The 19720-nt window shown below is 30.0% G+C and overlaps 2 protein-coding genes across 3 annotated transcripts; one reads left to right on the forward strand and one right to left on the reverse strand.

The window, feature by feature from the left end:
- Positions 1 to 7355: 7355 nt before the first annotated feature.
- On the forward strand, positions 7356 to 10964 carry LOC108751476. 2 transcript variants are annotated; one of them, XM_018491710.1, is made up of 11 exons: positions 7356 to 7893; positions 8092 to 8193; positions 8276 to 8400; positions 8489 to 8579; positions 8662 to 8781; positions 8871 to 9069; positions 9141 to 9276; positions 9432 to 9652; positions 9747 to 10015; positions 10107 to 10259; positions 10540 to 10964. In XM_018491710.1, exons 1-11 carry the CDS (start codon positions 7653 to 7655, stop codon positions 10917 to 10919), a joined length of 2037 nt encoding a protein of 678 aa, XP_018347212.1. In that variant the 5' UTR covers positions 7356 to 7652; the 3' UTR covers positions 10920 to 10964. The 2 variants fall into 2 exon arrangements, with proteins under 2 accessions (XP_018347212.1, XP_018347211.1); XM_018491709.1 differs by having other exon boundaries at positions 7357 to 7893; positions 10107 to 10280.
- Positions 10965 to 11106: 142 nt separating this feature from the next.
- Positions 11107 to 13847, reverse strand: LOC108751477 (mitochondrial import inner membrane translocase subunit TIM50-C). Its single transcript, XM_018491711.1, has 8 exons — positions 13612 to 13847; positions 12970 to 13310; positions 12543 to 12662; positions 12100 to 12207; positions 11875 to 12006; positions 11669 to 11792; positions 11397 to 11500; positions 11107 to 11275 (listed from the first exon to the last, which is right to left on the reverse strand). Exons 1-8 carry the CDS (start codon positions 13817 to 13819, stop codon positions 11186 to 11188), a joined length of 1227 nt encoding a protein of 408 aa, XP_018347213.1. The 5' UTR covers positions 13820 to 13847; the 3' UTR covers positions 11107 to 11185.
- Positions 13848 to 19720: the final 5873 nt, after the last annotated feature.

Here is a 19720-nt window from a genome sequence, read left to right on the forward strand (position 1 = left end):
AAATTATGTTGATATGCATGTATGCATCTAGAATTTTTATTAATGAAATTACCACACATTCGTTACCTCAATAAAAACATTAATTCATTACTCACCAACCCGATGCGCAACAGCGGAGTAACATCTGCAACGTCGCTACGATGATTCTGTAACAAATAAATTGAAATCCAAATTAAAACAGAGCAGAAAAAATCAATTAATATTATAAAAAAATATTTACTAAACGCAAAGTTATCTCGAAAATAATCATATAATTTTCAAAATATATAATTTTTATAAACACTGAATATTTTAATTCATCATTCAATTAGACACTTATAAAAATAATTATACATTTTTTCTAAAAAAGATCTTAAAAATACATATTTACAAAATTTTAAAATAATTTTAAAATACCTTCTTTTGTAGTTATCATTTTTAAATCATAACAAAATGAACCGACTAAAGAATGAACAGAAGAAAATACTGATTTTATATAAGCAAAAAATGAGATACTTACCGCAAGGTTGCTCCGCCGGTGCCCGATGTCTCTCCCAGACCTCCTCCTCCTCTCAAAATTGAGTTGGCATCCTCTCGCACAGGACACTCGCGTAAAACACTCGCGAATAATGCACTATAATCGCGCGCGGACTATTACTTGAGTCCGATAACTTGAACGGCACTCCCGAAACGCCCGACGCGACGAACCGGCTGCGGTTCGTTCATTTTCAAATCGGCGACGAGGGTACGTTGGCTTCCTCAGAGGATTTTTACACGAAGAGAACGATTTTATTCAATATCCAAAAATTTATATAGATATATACTTTCAGATATATCTGAAAATTTTGAGACACTTGAAAAAAATCATTCTTTTCTTGTAACTCTCCTCTGAGTACTGAGCCCTCCCACCACGACAAGGTGTACCCGTGAGAGGGAATATAATCTGAAAAATATAATATATAGCTATTATCTATATTATAACGGAATAATTTCGTCGTAACTATACGTAAACATGACGCGCAGCTCCGTACCACCCCGTGCCATCCCCACTTCAAGGTCGCCGATCATCTACCTCGAAATATTACCGTTAATACATATTACAAAATCAATAAAATAATCTATTCTTACGTTTTTTAATATTCTTCGATGAATATTATACGATGCTTTATTATACGATTTATTTTCATTTCTTGAATTTGTTACGCACACAACTCATCTGTATCTTAGGCGGGTATTCATAGTCAGAGCTTATATTCAAGACCGTCTTAAGTACAATTTTAAGAAGTCACGAATCAGAGAATCGTATTAGCATTATTAAGACATTACTTAAGACAGTCTTGAAATAAGAATGGTCTATGAATACTGTCTTTAGTCTCTAATATCTGTTATTAAATTTAATCGAAATTGTTTTATAATTTAAAAGATGTTTTATCTTTATTTAAAAAACGTATAACTTATTATTAATCTTTATTTAAATATAATTTCAAATGTAATCGAAGAGAGTAATAAAGATTGAGATATAACTCTTAACACACACATTAGTTTTGAGCAACATTACTATTTGAGCAGCCTTAAGTAATTAATCATCAATTCGGGAATATCTAATTATCGTAGATTAATGCGCGACACTTGGAGCGACCGTACCACACGTCTGTTTGACTCCGAAGTTGCCGAGCGAATGCCGAAGTGATGACGTAGTCGACCACCGGCACGCTCCCCCTCGCTTTTCGCCGCGCGCCCCTTCCCCTCGCTTTTCGCCGGGCGCTGTTTACACTCAATTATATGAAAAATATTCAACGGCTTATTCAATTATTTGTATTTTACATGATTGACAAACGGGTATCGCCGTATTGGCGCCGCATTTCGCGTTTTGCTTTGTGCCATCTCGGAGACAATCCTATATTACTTGTATGGTTCTTTTAAACGAATTAGTAATTATTCGCGTGAAGTATTTTTGATATTCCAATATTATATCTTAATTTTCATAATTCTTTTTAATGATTCATACTTAAATAAAGGTTGATAAAATATCCTATATATGTATGTTCTTTATATAAACATACATGCGAATTTATTTAATATCGTGAAATAATTTGTGTTAAATACAGTTTTGGCTAAAAGTACTAAATATCTTGTTAATCATTATTTAATTTTTTAGTTAATAAATTGATTTAAGACACTACTATTACTGCAAATTATCCGTGTTTCAGAAATTCTTTAAATTTACGTATAACGCCAATCTCATGGTTTGATAAAATAACATACGAATTATTTAAAATAAAAAATATAAAATAAGTTCCAGAAACTTATTTAACATTTATAATGTTGGAATATCAAAAATACCTCACGCGAATAATTACTAATTCGTTTAAAGAACCATGCAAATAATATAGGATTCTGCCCGAGATGCCACAAAGCAAAACGCGAAATGTACGGCGATATCTGTTTGTCAAAATCATGTAAAATAATTGAATAAACCGTTGAATATTTTTCGTACGCAGTAAGTGAGTGTAATCTAAACAAACGAAAGGCGAGGGGGAACGTGCCGCGCGGAAAAAACCACGGGAAGGGACGCGCGGCGAGAAGCGAGGGGAAGGCTCGCGCGGCGAAAAACGATGGGGAGCGTACCTATGTCGCTACGTCATCACTTCGGCATTCGCTCGGCGCCCGCTGAGGGAGACGGATGCGTGACACGGTCGTTGCGGGTGTCGCGCATTAATCTACCAAAATTAGATATTCACGAACACGAATTAATAATTAATTGCGTAAGGCTGCCTTAATAGTAATGTTGCTCAAAACTAAGGTGTGTATTAAGAGTTATATCTCAATCTTTATTCTGTTTGATCATTTATATATAAATAAAGATTAATAATAAATTATACGTTTTTTAAATAAAGATAAACGCAAACATTTTTTAAATTATATATAAAACAATTTCGACTAAATTTAATAATCGATATAAATAGAATTTATATTATACATTTACGGATATATAAATTACGAGATATCTAAAGGCGGTATATGTATATTGTAGTCTGTTCTTATTTCAAAACAGTCTTAAGTAATGTCTTAAGACGCTAATACGACTCTCTAATCTCTTAAAATCTTCGTGATTTCTTAAAATTGTACTTAAGACGGTCTTAATATAAACTCTGACACTATGAATATCCGCCTAAGATACAGATGGATGAATCATGTGTAAAGAATTCAAGAAGTAAAACATAAAGTATCGTATAACATATATTACAAAATAATCTACTCGTTACGTTTTAATATTCATCGAAGAATATTAAAACGTAAAGAATAGATTATTTTGTGATATGTGTTAACGTTAATATTTCGACAGACGGTTGGCGCGTGACCTTGGGGTGGGGATGGTACGGGGTAGCACGGAGCGGCGCGTCATGTTTACGCCTAGTTACTACGAAATCATTCCATTACCGAAGCTCGTACAAGTATATGCGAAATAAAGTCAGAACAGATATTAAACTATATTAATTGTGAAAGAATTGTGAATTGCGTTATTTGCACGAGTATTCATATTAGCATTGATTTTTTATGCCTTGTTTGATGTCGTTCATACAGCCTAGTAGCTGTACCAACACGAGACATAAAAAATTAATGCTAATATGAATATTCTCATGCAAATAACGCAATTCACAATTCTTTCACAATTAATATAGTTTAATATCTGCTCTGACTTTATTTCGCAATGATAACGAATTGCAAACGTGTGTGTTTGATGTTCGTTGCTAAAAGTTAACCGATTGCATAGTAATTGCATAGTAATATAGCTATATATTACATTTTTCGGATTATCTTCCCTCTCACGGGTACACCTTGTCGTGGTGGGAGGGCTCAGTACTCAGAGGAGAGTTACAAGAAAAGAATGATTTTTTTCAAGTGTCTCAAAATTTTCAGATATATCTGAAAGTATATATCTATATAAATTTTTGGATATTGAATAAAATCGTTCTCTTCGTGTAAAAATCCTCTGAGGAAGCCAACGTACCCTCGTCGCCGATTTGAAAATGAACGAACCGCAGCCGGTTCGTCGCGTCGGGCGTTTCGGGAGTGCCGTTCAAGTTATCGGACTCAAGTAATAGTCCGCGCGCGATTATAGTGCATTATTCGCGAGTGTTTTACGCGAGTGTCCTGTGCGAGAGGATGCCAACTCAATTTTGAGAGGAGGAGGAGGTCTGGGAGAGACATCGGGCACCGGCGGAGCAACCTTGCGGTAAGTATCTCATTTTTTGCTTATATAAAATCAGTATTTTCTTCTGTTCATTCTTTAGTCGGTTCATTTTGTTATGATTTAAAAATGATAACTACAAAAGAAGGTATTTTAAAATTATTTTAAAATTTTGTAAATATGTATTTTTAAGATCTTTTTTAGAAAAAATGTATAATTATTTTTATAAGTGTCTAATTGAATGATGAATTAAAATATTCAGTGTTTATAAAAATTATATATTTTGAAAATTATATGATTATTTTCGAGATAACTTTGCGTTTAGTAAATATTTTTTTATAATATTAATTGATTTTTTCTGCTCTGTTTTAATTTGGATTTCAATTTATTTGTTACAGAATCATCGTAGCGACGTTGCAGATGTTACTCCGCTGTTGCGCATCGGGTTGGTGAGTAATGAATTAATGTTTTTATTGAGGTAACGAATGTGTGGTAATTTCATTAATAAAAATTCTAGATGCATACATGCATATCAACATAATTTAATAAAAATGTTCGGATGTATGTATAGTGTTCCATACATCCGTTGCCTTAAAATGGATACGTTGTAACAGATTAGGATAAATTTAATTCTGAATATCTCTTCATTATGAAATTTATTTTGCATGTTAAATTTATAATATTACGTTACCCAGTTTGAGTGTTATCTTTAATCATTTCTAATACTACATATAAGTCGCCATTGCTATTACCTATATACAATATCTTGTTAATTTAACTAAAATGATAGAGTAAAACTATTTAACTCAAGAAAACTATTAAAGATTTGAATTTTGATTACTTATTATAAATTTATAGGTTAATGTGTACCTTGTCTAATTGTAAATAATTCAAGCTCAATTTGATATTCTCTCATTAATTCAATCCCAAAAATATGATAAAACATATATTGATTTTTACGACACGGTCGTTTTAGAAAGTTTGTTACAATATAATAAGTATTGTTTTATTATTTTTTTCTACCTATCTTATTCTCAAATATTCATTCAGGATTAAGTTTTAAGGATAAGTTGATGCAGGAAAGCAACATTCATACACATATATATGTATAATACATATTGTTTTCTAAGATATCAATTGTTTTCATTCTTATTTGTACATATGTTACTAACGAAATTATGTTGTAAAATGCCATTTTATCAATTTATTAATCTCGCTTTTTCATAAAAGACATTTTACGATTATTAATTATTACTATGTACTTATTCCAACGCATTGACTTTAGCCTACAAGCTTTTATAACTTATCCATGTAGTAACTGGATTTTATACCAGTGAAAGTAGTAACATGATGTGAGATCCAATATACATTTTGTCACGAAATAGAAGAATTTTATGTCATACTTATTTTAAAATCACGTTCAGAGTTTTGCATTATTTAAAATACTTAATTTTGAAATAATAAATTATACAAAAAATATAATTCTAATTAATAATTTACAAAATGCAAGAAGATATGTTTATTAATGTATGGGAAAATTATCCCTTTCGGATCTTACATCATTCATCTGAATTTCTCATTTCCGCATGCTTTGAGATGAGATTCAGCAACGAATCGTTCGAATCGTGAAAAATACGTGCATAGGCCTTGAATATTATCGGGCCTTGAATTTAATTTTTGATTTATCAATTTTCAACTTATTTTTAAACTAAAGTTTTGTTGTTTTATTATAAAATTTATATTATGAAAATTAATCTAATTTCACAATATTCGAGATTCTTGAAATCAAAACATTTTTAATACAAAATTTTTTAAAATTTAATTTGATTTCTAATCGAATATTTATATTTATATTATTAATTTTGAATAAACGCGAATAGGGAATAAACGCAAAATTTATTTGCATATTATAATAATGGAAATATTATTATTATTGATAATTGTTGATATTAAAATTTAGTCAATTAATGTTTGGCCTCTTCGCGACGCGTTCGTGTTTCGCGTATCATACGAAAGCGTAAAACCTTACGCTTATTGCCGGCAATGTTTGTCGGTAGCAAAAAGGAGTATTTCTCCTTGTTATTGATATCTGGATATGAAACCAGAATATTGGCCGGGAGCAACGAAAGGTGAGTTCAATCTGGCCAGAAGAAAGAAGAGAATTTATATGAAGTTGTGTAACACCTATATCTAAGTTTTTTAAAGATATATAAAGATAAAAACTGAATTCGGGAGGGTAACTTGCTCGCAAATTGTGAGTTCTTATATTTTTTGAATTATTGTTTATTTAAAATACAAAAATGACCAACAAATAACAGGGCTCATACGGAGAGTCAGTGCGAATAATCAAACGCAAATTTTGTAGAATATTTCATGAACAAAACTTGTGCTGATTTTTATTAACTTTGTTATTTGTTCATTGTTTTGTATTTTAAAGATTGAAAGTTTGGTTAATTATTATCATTTATTTAATAAGATCGCGATTAGGTTATTCTATTGAATTTATCAGTAGATAGGATATGGCTAGGCATTAGCTGCTGTGTTTGGCAGAGAAAGCAACTTTGTAGCTTTTGTAAATTCTTCAATATAATTGATTTATAAATTTAAATCCAAAAGGAGAATCGGCAAGATCTAATCGTATTAAAAAATTTCACATTTGCAGAACTGCTTTTGCTGCTAAACAGCCATTAACGTATTATATTCGCAATGTTATTACACATTAATGAAGTAATGTAGGTAGGAATACACGGATGGAGATAGGATTTACGAATAGGCACGAATAAATTAAAATATGGATAAGTAGGACAAGTATGAATAGGTAGAGATTGTATAAATAATATATGCGAATAATGATAGAATAAAATAATTAGAAATAAAAATATAAATGTAAAAAAACAAATATATAAATAATTTGATAGATTTTAGTTATTTCATCAATTTAAGATCTGTTTTCTGTGGCTGAACTAGTGTACACTTTTGAAACCTAAAGTGAGATAAAAATACGTTTGATATTTATTTAAAGAAAGAAAGAGAGATCTAGAATAGTCTAGTGCAGGAGCAGAAACAGATCATTATTTTCATTAAGATTATCGCAAAAAATGGATATTGTCGTGTAGTTTACATCTATTTCTTCAGAGGGCAGTAGTGTGCGGAGCATTTTGCGGTTATAGGAAAAAGGCACTCATGTTCTTTCTCTAATATGAATATTAAAATTATTGATTGTCGGTATATAATTGAAGATCTTGATAGTTCTCTTTTTCTTTGTTTCATTACGTGTTCTAATTTTTTCAACGTGTTCACACTAACACACTATAAACAATATGACAATATGTAATACGCACATGTCGTGTAAACCAATATAAATTATAAATGTGAACTAAAGAGGTGTGAATTGAACAATATCGTAATAAGTGTACTACACGTGGATTGTAGACTACTAAAACGTTTTATGGATATTCGAAGGAATAAGCTTGATTAAGCCATGAAAAAACACGAATTAAATTCAAAGGCATTTAAACGTGCTGAAAACAATTTGCTATCTAAATTGAATAATACGTTTTTGAAGAATTATCCACATCATGTAATGCCGGGTTACAACTTGAATAGATCACCATGTATTGAGACATGGGATGAAGGGAATGTCCAGGGGCTTTATCAAGAATTTCCATATAATTGTGATTTGCCAAAACCATTATTGCCACCAGCAAAGTTGTCAAGGACAGGTAACAACAATACTGATATGATTTGTGAGTTTTATTAAAACATAACTTTTTAAAAATTTATTAGTTTGAGTGTATAGTTTGTATTTCAAGTATTTAATATCAATAGGATTTTCAATTTCTTATAATCCTTAGACATAAACTTTATAATATTATAATTTTATTAAATATAATTACATTTTTTTTTTTAATACTTTGTAGTGCTTAGCGAAGAAGATCCAGCGTTGCAACTTCTCACTTTGAAAAACCACTTAAAAAATGAAACAGATAGGCTAATGAATTACTATGAAAGACATAAAAAAGGTTGTACATAAATCTAATATAGCAGATTTAATTACAACTTTTAACTACTTAGTACTAACTTGATAAAATGTATTCTTGATAGAATTTGAACTACCCAAGAAAAAGATAAAGTGGAAGAAAGGATGTGGAAGTAAGGCAAATGTACCTAAATATATCGCAGACATAGCTGAATTGCTTGACATGGATCCAGATCCTTATTTCGAAGGGGTATGTTTAACAAATTGTTGCAAAATTTAAAAGAAATAAATTGTACATTATGTGACAATAGAATATTATTAATAAAACATTTTTTTAGACTTACAACTGGTATTATACAGGTGGATGTTTAAACTATGTTCAGCTAAATGGTTGGGATGTCCTATTATTTCCATTTATGGGAGACTTAGGTATTCTAATATAAAATGTGTATTCATGGATATATTAATTTGTGCAGTGTTTATTTTAATCTTCCTCTTACAATATTTTCAGTTGCTGCACATATTATACCCATGGAAAATTTTATATGGAAGCCTTTGCTACCAAATTCAGCTAAATATAAATTACATGGATCGTTGTATGAAATTAGACAATGCAAGCTTACTGATACATGTATGTGTATTTATAATCTTAAAATTAAAAAAAATATATAATCATATTATATTTAAAAGTTTATTATATTAGAAATTATCTTCATTTAGGTAGAATTTTAGGAAGGCATAAAGACCAATGTACTCTCTATACACTGTCCAATTCTGAGAATCATTTGCTGCTTAATGAAGTTTACAAGCAAGCATCAAAGGTGCCATATGTCAGTGCTGATTTGAGTTTAACTAATATTAATTATCATTGTACATTAAATGCAGAAAAAATATTATCCTTATGGGATATAAATAGACCGTTAGTATTTCTTTATATTCTCTTTGTATCTTTTTTGTTCTTTTGTCGATGTATGTATACCTTTTTTTCAGGAATCATATTAGTAGGGGTTCTGTATTACAAAAGAATGCAACACATGATGCTTGGGGGTGTATAAGATTCCAAGAAACTGATCCAAACGTTTTGATTTACGTAGATAGATGTTGCTTGCATTATCTTGATACTAGGGTAAGAAACTGACAAGCTTTAAATCTATATTTATTTTCTTATATAAATTATAAATTTCACAAATTATCATTTCCTAAATTAATTATTTAATAATAAGAATATATTTATTTTTTATACATTAATAAAATATCACTATTTTATTGGGCTTTTTACAGACTGCTCTTGATCAAGCATGTCTCACGTTGTGTCCGAAATTTAATTTAGAAAACTGCGAGAGTTTGTCGGTAGAAGTACCGAGTAAACACAATTGTTGTCATTATTTAGGCACTTATCATTCCTTTTTGATGTGTGATAATCGTTCTCCAAAGCACTGCGTACGACAAAAATGGATGCATCAATTCAAGGATACTCCGCTATTGGCAGCTGTAACTAATAAGTTAATAATGTTAAATACTAATTCTAATTATAATAAAAAATTAATTGCTATTATAATAACTACTATAATAACTACTACCGCAATTTTATTACAGTGATGACAAGGAAATCGTTATTCTGTCAACTCAAAAAGCTGGCGAGAATACAATAATTTTGAACACATGGATGGATGAAGAGAAGTCTCATTCATTTAATTTACCTTTCACACCTCCACATATTGCAGAAACGTTAAATGAATCTCAAATACAAGGAATGTGCTTAAATCCGTATTTACAAAGCAGATTTGAATTATGTAATGTTGGTAGCGCATTAGTCACAAATGTAAAGAAAGGAGGAGTGTCCTTCTTCGTACAAAATTCTATTGGTAATTATTATATCTCATTCTATCATAGTATATTACTGTATTATTATATCTTGGAACATCATGCCAAATATATTTTTTCTTGTTTGTATAGGTGATATATTTTATCAATGCATAACACATGGACACATATTGGATAAATATTCTTCCATAAATAATAAAGCATGTTATGCGTTGGATATGTGGGAAAAAGCTTTATCAGCCCAAGATGAACCGCTAGTACCTTTATCTCTTACTGACAAATGCAGTATGCAATATATATATAAAAGTAAATTATTTTAATTTTTATTTAAATATATTTTGAATGATTAAGGCCGGATGTCACCAATATAGTTTAATTTTAATTTCGATTCAACTTTATTTTTTTATAGTATAGAATTAAAAAAAATGTGAATAAATTGAATTGAGATGAAAGTTAATCTGTGTTAGTAGAAACGGATATAATTCGAATAAGTTAAACTGAAATTAAAGTTAATCTGTGATGGAACCAGGCCTAAGTAACGTAAATCATAAAAATAATTTTACAGATTTTAAGAATCACAAGCTCAGTTGTCATTTAAGATCCAATAATGAAAATGCAGACAATAGTTTTGAGCCAACTTGGAAACAATCGTTAGCTGCGTTGGGATCATATATGGATTTATTAGCACCAGAACTTCTTGCTGTTTGGAACATATGTGAAGCAGTACCTGTATCAGAAACGAGATCAAGTCAGAAAGTTTTGAACTGGTTGGAATCCTCAACTTCGACTGATCTTTTCACGCAATCACAAAATGTATCTGATCACATTTCTACTCCTACTAATACTCAAGAATTAATTAATGTGTCGCAAGAGCACGATCTTATAGACATTGACGATAGCAGTATACTGCAAGAAATGTTCTTGCCAAAAGTTAAATCAAACTAGCAAGATAAAACGTGTTTAAATAATTTACATAAATAGAAATTAATAGAAATGTAAGTTTATTTTTTGTATGTAATATATCGAAGTTATAAATTACTAACGATAAAGTTATATATAAATAAATAAAATTATTTTTAGAATAATTATTTATTGTATTATAACAAAAATTAAACGATATTCATGCACAATATTTATCATGCGACGAAATGACTGAATTGTGTTTTTAAATGATATACACATATTGAAAATTTTAATGTGATTTATTTTGACTAGCGATTCCGCAGGAAAGATGGTTTCCATCTCGAAATAAGTACTTTGTTATTGTCTTGTTGCTTGTTTTGTTCTTCCTCCATTTGCATCTGTCAATAAGTATCAAATATTCGATTATATACACTTTCTATATTTTACGTTAAAGTTAATCCTAATGAAACCGGGCCTAACAAGTAACACATATGAAAATAATTTTACAGATTTACTTACCAAAAATTTTCGTCGATTTTCTTTAAACATTTCCAATGGATTGTCAAATTGTCTATAATAATTTAGTACGTCTCGCACGTCTTGTACATTTGATGTTAATATTGCTATGGAATAAAGATAAATTTTTATCATTCAATGGAGATTAAAAATAATATTGATATTTATTATAACTGAAAAAATAGGAATAATAATTCCTATATAGTACAGAAAATAGCAAAAATAATGCTATATAAAATTATTTTCAAAACAAATAATTTTAAGATTAATCTTACTTTTCAGGAATGCCGCCAAGTCATACAACGTAGTATCGTCATCGTTGCCCGTCCATCGAGGAAGTTTAAATGCATTTTCTGGATTTAACTTCACGCTATCTTCATTCCAATCGATAACAATAACCTGTAATCGTTATATATAGTAATAACGTTAAAAATTTTTCAAATGTAATAATAAATGTAATTTTTTTTAACGTGATAGTTACTCTACTAAGATCACGATTGAGAGCTCCTAGATCTTTAACGTGATGTCCATCCACAAAACGTGTTGCATCTCTCACTAATCTGTACATGATATATCCATTCGGATCAAGAGCATCCAAAATAGGGAACACTGTCTGTAAATGAAATAGATATAATTTTTTCTTATATAAATAATTCTTTTCTGCTAAAATATATTTGAAATAAAGCAAAAAAGTTAAAGACAGTACCATTCCTTGTTCAGCTGTATAAATCACAATTTCAAATTGTGGTGGAGCAACTGCTTCTAAAAATTGGTCGACTCCAGGTCGCTTTTTAAATCTCCATCCAGTTTGATACTACAAATAAAACATCGTACTCATATAATATCAAATACAAAATTAACATGTTTATTGTTAATTTTATTTAATATAATGCATGTTTTTATGTACATGTATTTTATTATGCACATACAAATGCATGTATTAGAAAGGCAAACTGAATATTTCAAATATTGATTCTGTATTCTAAATTCTATATTTTTCTAAACTCTATAGTTTATATTTGAAATAATAATTCTAAGTTACATATAAATGACACAGGTCTTTTATGAAAAAGTAATGCATCACTCACATGTGATACATGATAGCAAATATATTGAATTATATTGAAACTTAACAGATTAGATACTTACTGTCCAATCTGGATGTACGAGAAGGTCTGTCATTTCCAAAACTAGAGTATATGGTGGCTGGATATATGGATGTTTTAATGGATCAGGTAACAACTTATCCCTACTGGGTTCTTGTACTAGCTATAAACACAATAAAAATTGTAAAATATATCTCTAACAGTAGTAAAATATCTCCTTAACAAAGAAATATAATTTCACATGCTAAAATGTATTTCTGAACTTAGAATTAGAAAATATACTGTGCATGAAAAAAGTTCATACCAACTATAAACAAAAAACTACAGACTTATTTTAAACTTTTCATATATTACTTTATTATACTTTAGCTTCATATAATAAAGCAATATATATATATACATATTATATGTAAATATAATAAATATATATATTACAAATATAGATATAATTAATTATAAAAGCCTCGTACTCTTGTATAATAATTGAGTTCTCTCTTGACTCTCTTGTAAATCTGTTCAAAGAATGGTAAATGGGAAAATTCATCCTCGATGACATTCCCATGTTCGTCATAGTTAGGTCTTCCTAGTTCGTATACTAAATAAGTGAAGCCAATACCCATGAACACACCAAACGCTGCAAACCCATAGTTCATCATTTTTTTCGATCTTTCACGATTTACTTTTTCTTCCTCGTCTTCTTTTTGATCACTTTGTTTCTTGTGAATTGTCGCTTCCTGTACCAATGATTCGGCATCATTTATCGACGACTGTATGTTAGTTAGGTTACTAGTGATTTTTGGGCGATCTGTTGCTGCAAATAAAAAATTTTGCTCATAAAATAAAAGCCATATCTAAAATATTTTTATACATATATTTATAAATTTTTTCAGGTCAAAGCAAGGACATATTTTTTAAATTGCACATGCAACATGCACATGTATTACATTCGAGATATAAGAAAAATAAAAATTGACAGTTCCACCTGTCGACATTAATTTTTATTAAACATTGGTATTATATATTTCTGTGAACGGCATGTGCGATTTGCTATTAAAATAATTTTAATTGTAAGAGTCCCACGCTTTCAAGAAAGAGGTTATGGTCGTGCTCACTTTCAGTACTGTAGCGATATTTTTGCGTCGATTGAATGAGTGATATTCGGCCAACGGGCGGTCGGAGAGTACAGTATGTCGTTCCCGCGTTCGCATTGTATATTTTACACAAAACTCGTAAACTCCGCATCGCAAAGGCCATAATTTGATGATACCATGAGCTTTCCGCCTTTCGGCTTTCGGTGCGAATTACTGCACTAGTGCACATACTCCTGTATCTTCCGGCCGGCGAGACTTCACACACGGCCGATAAATCTGAGCGTCCATCTTCCCGATCGAGGATAAACGTTGAGAGTACTTATCAAGAGGAAAATGTATGATACACATATATACATAGATATGTGTTAATGGATACATTGTACTTCGGCAAGCAAGCTGAATGAACATTACTTGTCGTCGTTTTGACGTTGAAGACGTCATTATGACGTCAAAACAATGATAACATCAGCCGGGACGGTTACAATCAAAATTTTTAATTGTGAGAGAAGAAACGAAAGAGCTCGAAAAATTTCGTAATTCACGATTTCATTCTGCCGCATATGATTGAGCTATATAATTAAACAAAACGGTCTAGAAATTTTTGGACTGCATCCAATTTTTATTAATACATTAATGATCTCTATATATTAATTATGAATTGTAAATATTTATATGAAGCAACAGTTAATAAGAATATTGAAGAGAGACTGAAGAAGAATAAAAATATTGAAAAGAAATTGGACAGATACTCTAAACTTCTCGCTCCTACATTTGATTTGAATCAATCATGTTTTCGCGGGGCGATGTTTTGTCGATGGGTCACGTGATGACGTGATCGCGAACGCGCGCGTTAGACGCCATCTTCTTTTTTCAAACAATTTCAGTTTGCACTGATTATCTCCCGTGATAGATCAGTCTGTCGCGACGTTACGATTTCGTGTGGAAGGAACTTCTCAGAAAGGTAATCGGGAACAGGTAGAAGTCTAGAAATACGTGAAATACGTAAGGTACATACATATTCAACGAAGTGCTGTGAAATTTTCTCCATTTCGCTGACGTTGAACGTTATACTTACGTAAATCCGCGATATGTACCTGATTCAAGGTATTTGATAATAGCCGAAGTACTTTCCGCTTGATCGAAATTTCATATTGCGCTTTAATTCTTGGTGGATTAATCAATTCAGATGCCAAAAAGTTTACGAATTATCACCATATCGTGATCCTTGCCGATCCTTCGTCAGAGTGAGGAGCACACTGATAACAGTATCAGTGTGCTCCTCGTTTCGATAAAGTGAACGATAAGGATCACGAACATTAGCAATCACAATATGACGGTAACCCTTTGGCGTCTCTGAAGAACGTCTGTGAAAAAGCTCTCAAAAGAATTAATCAATTATTCTGTTCTTCCAAAATCACACATTTATTTTATATTGCAGAAGGAAGCTAAGTCTACTAGCGAAACTTAGAATTTACAAGAGGATAAGAAAGAGGAAAAAAGAGAGGGGATGGAACTTTTTCGCTGTGTTCAACACCAGACTATCTTTCAGTAGTTCAGTCATTCGTTATGTCCAACCGTTGTTGTAAGTAGTACTGCATATCTACTAAGTGAATCTATATTGAAAGAATCTGTTAATATGGTGTAATAATATTTTTACTAAATCTTATGAAATTGAGAATGCGAAATCAGTAACGATAATAAAACTGGCTAAAAGTAGGGGAAATAGCAATATTAATTTACTTGCGAGACTACAATATAACAAGACTAAAATATAACATATATAATGTAATATAAACTAATGATATAGAATTGATATTTTTTAAATATATGAACTGGGATGTCATAAAAATAATATTTATTTCTTTCTTGTATGCATATAAATGTATGTATACCTACTTACATATGTGAATCAGGGTCTCTTTCACCAACCTCGATTAATTTAGTTAACCGATGATTATACGGGATTAATTTTATGCCCATTTCCACTAACGTAGATTAACTTTAATTTTGGTTCAACTTCCCAGCAAACAAGAAATGGATTAAAATAGATTGAAATTTTTTTCTATTCGAATGTGTATTTTAAATAGCGAATACTTTTTTTTTTATTTAATTGGATTCAATTGGATTCAATTAAATTCAATTGAATTAAATGTAATTGGATTGAACTGCATTTCCTATTCAAAATTTTGAATTGAACAGTATTCACAAAAAAAACTAATATTATTTTTAGATTGAAAGGCAGAGATATGTTCCATGCAATTCCTATAAATAAATAAAAATGCGTTCAGGATTGAAAAGCATTCATTTTAACACATTCGTGAATCAATATTTCTGAAAATCTCAATCCATTTCAATTCATTTCAATCCATTCTCGTTTGCTGGGTTTCTCTTCGTCTTTTTCTAATCTTTAGAACTAGAAAAAGACGAAGAGTAAGTTGAACCGAGATTAAAGTTAATCTACATTGGTGGAAGTGGGTATTAGGCCCAGTTTTACAATTCATAGTTAATTTTTAACTGAGATTTAACTTAATTTAAGTTTCGATTAAAAGTTAACCATGAGTTGTAAAAGTGGGTCTAAATGAGCCCCATGTAATCGTTGGTTAACTTAACTAAGATTGGTGAAAGAGACTTTCAGTCAATTAATATATGTCATTTTTTAAGGGCTAAATTAAGGTTTTCTTTTGACTAAGTATCAATTATATTATGTACGCAATATTATTATGAGTCTTGTAAAGTTTATTTCTTATACGTATGTATGTGGAAGTACGAGATCATATAAAATAATTAATGTATTATTTATATTTAAAATAAATTATTCGAATAGTTATTAGTCAAATAATTTATATTCATATTGTGTATATACAATTTTAATCTAAAAAAAAAACATTCTAAATGAATCTTTTATCTTCATCACATTCTTGTAAGTATAAAACTTAAAAATTCTTTGCTGCTAATATATGGAAATACGAAGTTATATAAAATTATACATTAATTATATTAAAAATTTGTATTTATATTATATATTATATAACAAAAAAGTAAATATGATTATTTAAATAATTTGATTCAAATATAAATAATTAGACATATGGACATATACATAATTATTTTACATATGTATAAAATATAAAACTTGTCGCAAGTGATAGGTAATATTATGATTTAATACATTAATGAAAAAACTTAAGATTGTTATATACATGTAATGTACATACAACGTGGAATAAGGTACATACAGGAAGCATGAATGCAAACGTGTTTTTCACATAGCATGAGATATAACCGGGACGATTTTGTAAGGGAGAAAATGGACGTACTTGATTCCTCTATAACTAATGAACATTTTTCATTGTTTTTCGTAATTTTTGTCGCTCGGTCGAGCTTTGTTTTCCCAGCTCCTCAGATTTATCATTCCCCTTTTAACGTTCTCCAGGTTTTCTTTTCGCGCGATATCTTTTTACTGTCGTGACCACAAATACGAAATGGTCAAATGCGCAGCATTACTCACATTAATTAAGCAAGAAAATATTAGAGTTGCATTTGAGGAGAAGAAATATTTGTGAAGGTATTCATTGACCAGCAAGAAACAACTTATTTTATATAATATACTAATATTTTATAAAATTATGAGATTAAATTACATATACTTGAACATATTTTCGCAAAATATTGTTTAGAATATTTGTCAAATATTTTAAAGGAATTTTTAATATTATAAAGTCGAAAAATTGTGGAAATTGCAATAATCAAATTGAAATTTTTCATTTGAAGGAAAATACACTGATTGGATGTAAAAGTGGTTCTCGTGAATCAAGAAAGTTAGTTGAATAAATTGAAGTGAACGAAAGTAAGTTAGCGAACGAGATTTCACTTTGAAATTTGATTAACTTTCTATTTCTATTGAATCACCCTTACCATTCTTTATTAAATTTCATAAACTTTCTCAAAGAAGAGAAGACGCGACACAAAATAAAAATTGATATGATTTTACGAAGCTGCATTGAATTATACTCTTTATCATGTTTTTTCGTGTGTATAAGCTGCACAGCGATTATTATTCGAAATTGACGCGACGCGATGGGCGAACGGCGGTGAACGGCGGTGAACGGCGGCGAACCTATTGTGATTCCATTGGGTCATCCCGTTAGTCATGATTAAGCAAATTTCATACTCGAGCCATTAATATTACAGCAGGTGACCGCGCGAGGTCCACAAAATTCCCCTGACTAGTATAGAATGCATACACTGACCCCGACAACCGCCATATCGTCGGCGAACTTGCTGAACTTGATTAAATTGCGCTTGACGAGACTTCGGCTATTTACGGGTCGAGAGCAAATAATCGAGTGGTTTTTGAGTTCTCTATAATGCACCGATAGATTTTGTTAGGTATTAGAAAAATAAAAAAAGAGAAAGAAAAAGAATTGTATTTGATTAAATTACGTTCGACAAGACATCGACTATTTATAGGTTGAGAGTAAATCGAATGATTTGAAAATCTTTTATATGATAGATTTTTGAGAATTAGCAAAGTAGAGAGAGAATGAGTGATTGATTGATTGATTGATTGATTAATTGATTGATTGATCTTTATTAGCTTCATTAGCTACTATGTGTGATACAATCTATTATAATATAATGCCTATTTATTAATTATCCAAACCGCCTTAAACATTAAGACTTAAACATTACATACATCTACATTACACTATCCCTCTCTACTCCTCATATATGGCACTAGCGCTCTCTTAAAGTTTTTTAATCTTTTTTCCTTTCTTATTTCATTAGATAAAATTGTTGTACATTTTAAACCCATCATATAACAACATTCTCTGTTTCTCTCTAGTTTTATTTTTAATATGTATATTTCTCTCTGATTTTGTTTGTACTCCTTTCTCCCTTCTTACTCACTTGCTCTATTTCACTTTTTTTAATAATCTGGATTTCCATTTATCATTTTATGTATCAAAATACAAACAATTATTCAATTTTTTCCTTAATTGATATAAATTGCAATGTCTCAAGCATGTCTTCTATTCTTGTTCTGTAATTGCACTGTAATATAATTTTCATTCTCTTATTTTGTAATTTCTATAAATACTGCACATTATAATCATTTAAACTCAGTAATATATAGATGAATAATATTTAAACAACAGAGCAATTATCGTTTTGTGTACAACACACCTCATGATGTCAAATTCATACTAATTCGACGAAATGCCCCCAATTTCAATCCTATTTTTTTTCCCAGATAATTAACATATGTTGCAAAATTTAAATTTCTATCTATAATGTCATCTAAGTATTTAATTTCACTAATCATTTCTAATGCTATATTTTCTAATTTTACTTTTATATTGCTTTTCGAAACTTTTTTTCTAATATCTCTAATTAGCATAACTTTCGTTTTATTCATATTTAATTTTAGTCTATTATTTTTCAACCATTCCTCAATTTTTTGCATCTATATATATTATTAAGATTATCATTTATTTCTTGGCTTGTATGGCCTATTGTATATATTAGTGCATCATCTGCGAATAATCTAATTTCACAATTGCCACAAACAACTCTCGTCAAGTCATTTATATAGAGTGAAAATAACGGTCCTAATCCCTATGGAACTCTCAGCAATAGACATCCTGACTTCCATTAAATTTAACTCTCTGAGTTCTGTTTTCTAAGTAACTTTTAAACCAACTAAGTACTACTCCTGTTATCCCATAACTTTCTATTTTCTTTAACAAAATATCTCTGTCTACTAATTCGAATGCCTTTTTTAAATCTAAAAATACAACTCCTATTATCTTTCTTTCACCTATACATCTTTTCCAACTCGATATAATCCATTGAAGGGCAGTCTCATATGAGTGTCTCGCTCTAAACCCTGATTGGCACTCTTCTAATAATTTATTATCTTCCAAATAGTAAACTAATTGACTGTGAACTGTTATTTATAGTACCTTCTCATAAAGTAACTTATTTATAGGTTGAAATTTTTCTATTTTTTTTTGTTCTTTGTTTTTGATATAGGAATTACAATAGCTTCTTTCCACTCATTTGGGAATATTCTGTCCTCTAAGGATCTATTTAGTATTTTGATAAATTTTATACCTGCTAATATATA

Source organism: Trachymyrmex septentrionalis, unplaced genomic scaffold (genome assembly GCF_001594115.1).
Source record: "Trachymyrmex septentrionalis isolate Tsep2-gDNA-1 unplaced genomic scaffold, Tsep1.0 scaffold444, whole genome shotgun sequence".
Classification (NCBI taxonomy): domain Eukaryota; kingdom Metazoa; phylum Arthropoda; class Insecta; order Hymenoptera; family Formicidae; genus Trachymyrmex; species Trachymyrmex septentrionalis.

Bases quoted from the DNA above. Each gene is read 5' to 3' on its own strand.
- LOC108751477 (XM_018491711.1), bottom strand. From the start codon at position 13,819: ATGTGCACTAGTGCAGTAATTCGCACCGAAAGCCGAAAGGCGGAAAGC. The intron at 13,311-13,611 runs GTGAGCACGACC...TTTTATTTGCAG, and splicing joins ATATCGCTACAGTACTGAAA to CAACAGATCGCCCAAAAATC. The intron at 11,276-11,396 runs GTAAGTAAATCT...ACTTATTGACAG, and splicing joins AAAATCGACGAAAATTTTTG to ATGCAAATGGAGGAAGAACA.
- LOC108751476 (XM_018491709.1), top strand. From the start codon at position 7,653: ATGAAAAAACACGAATTAAATTCAAAGGCATTTAAACGTGCTGAAAAC. The intron at 8,782-8,870 runs GTATGTGTATTT...ATCTTCATTTAG, and splicing joins ATGCAAGCTTACTGATACAT to GTAGAATTTTAGGAAGGCAT. The intron at 10,281-10,539 runs GTAAATTATTTT...ATAATTTTACAG, and splicing joins TATGCAATATATATATAAAA to ATTTTAAGAATCACAAGCTC.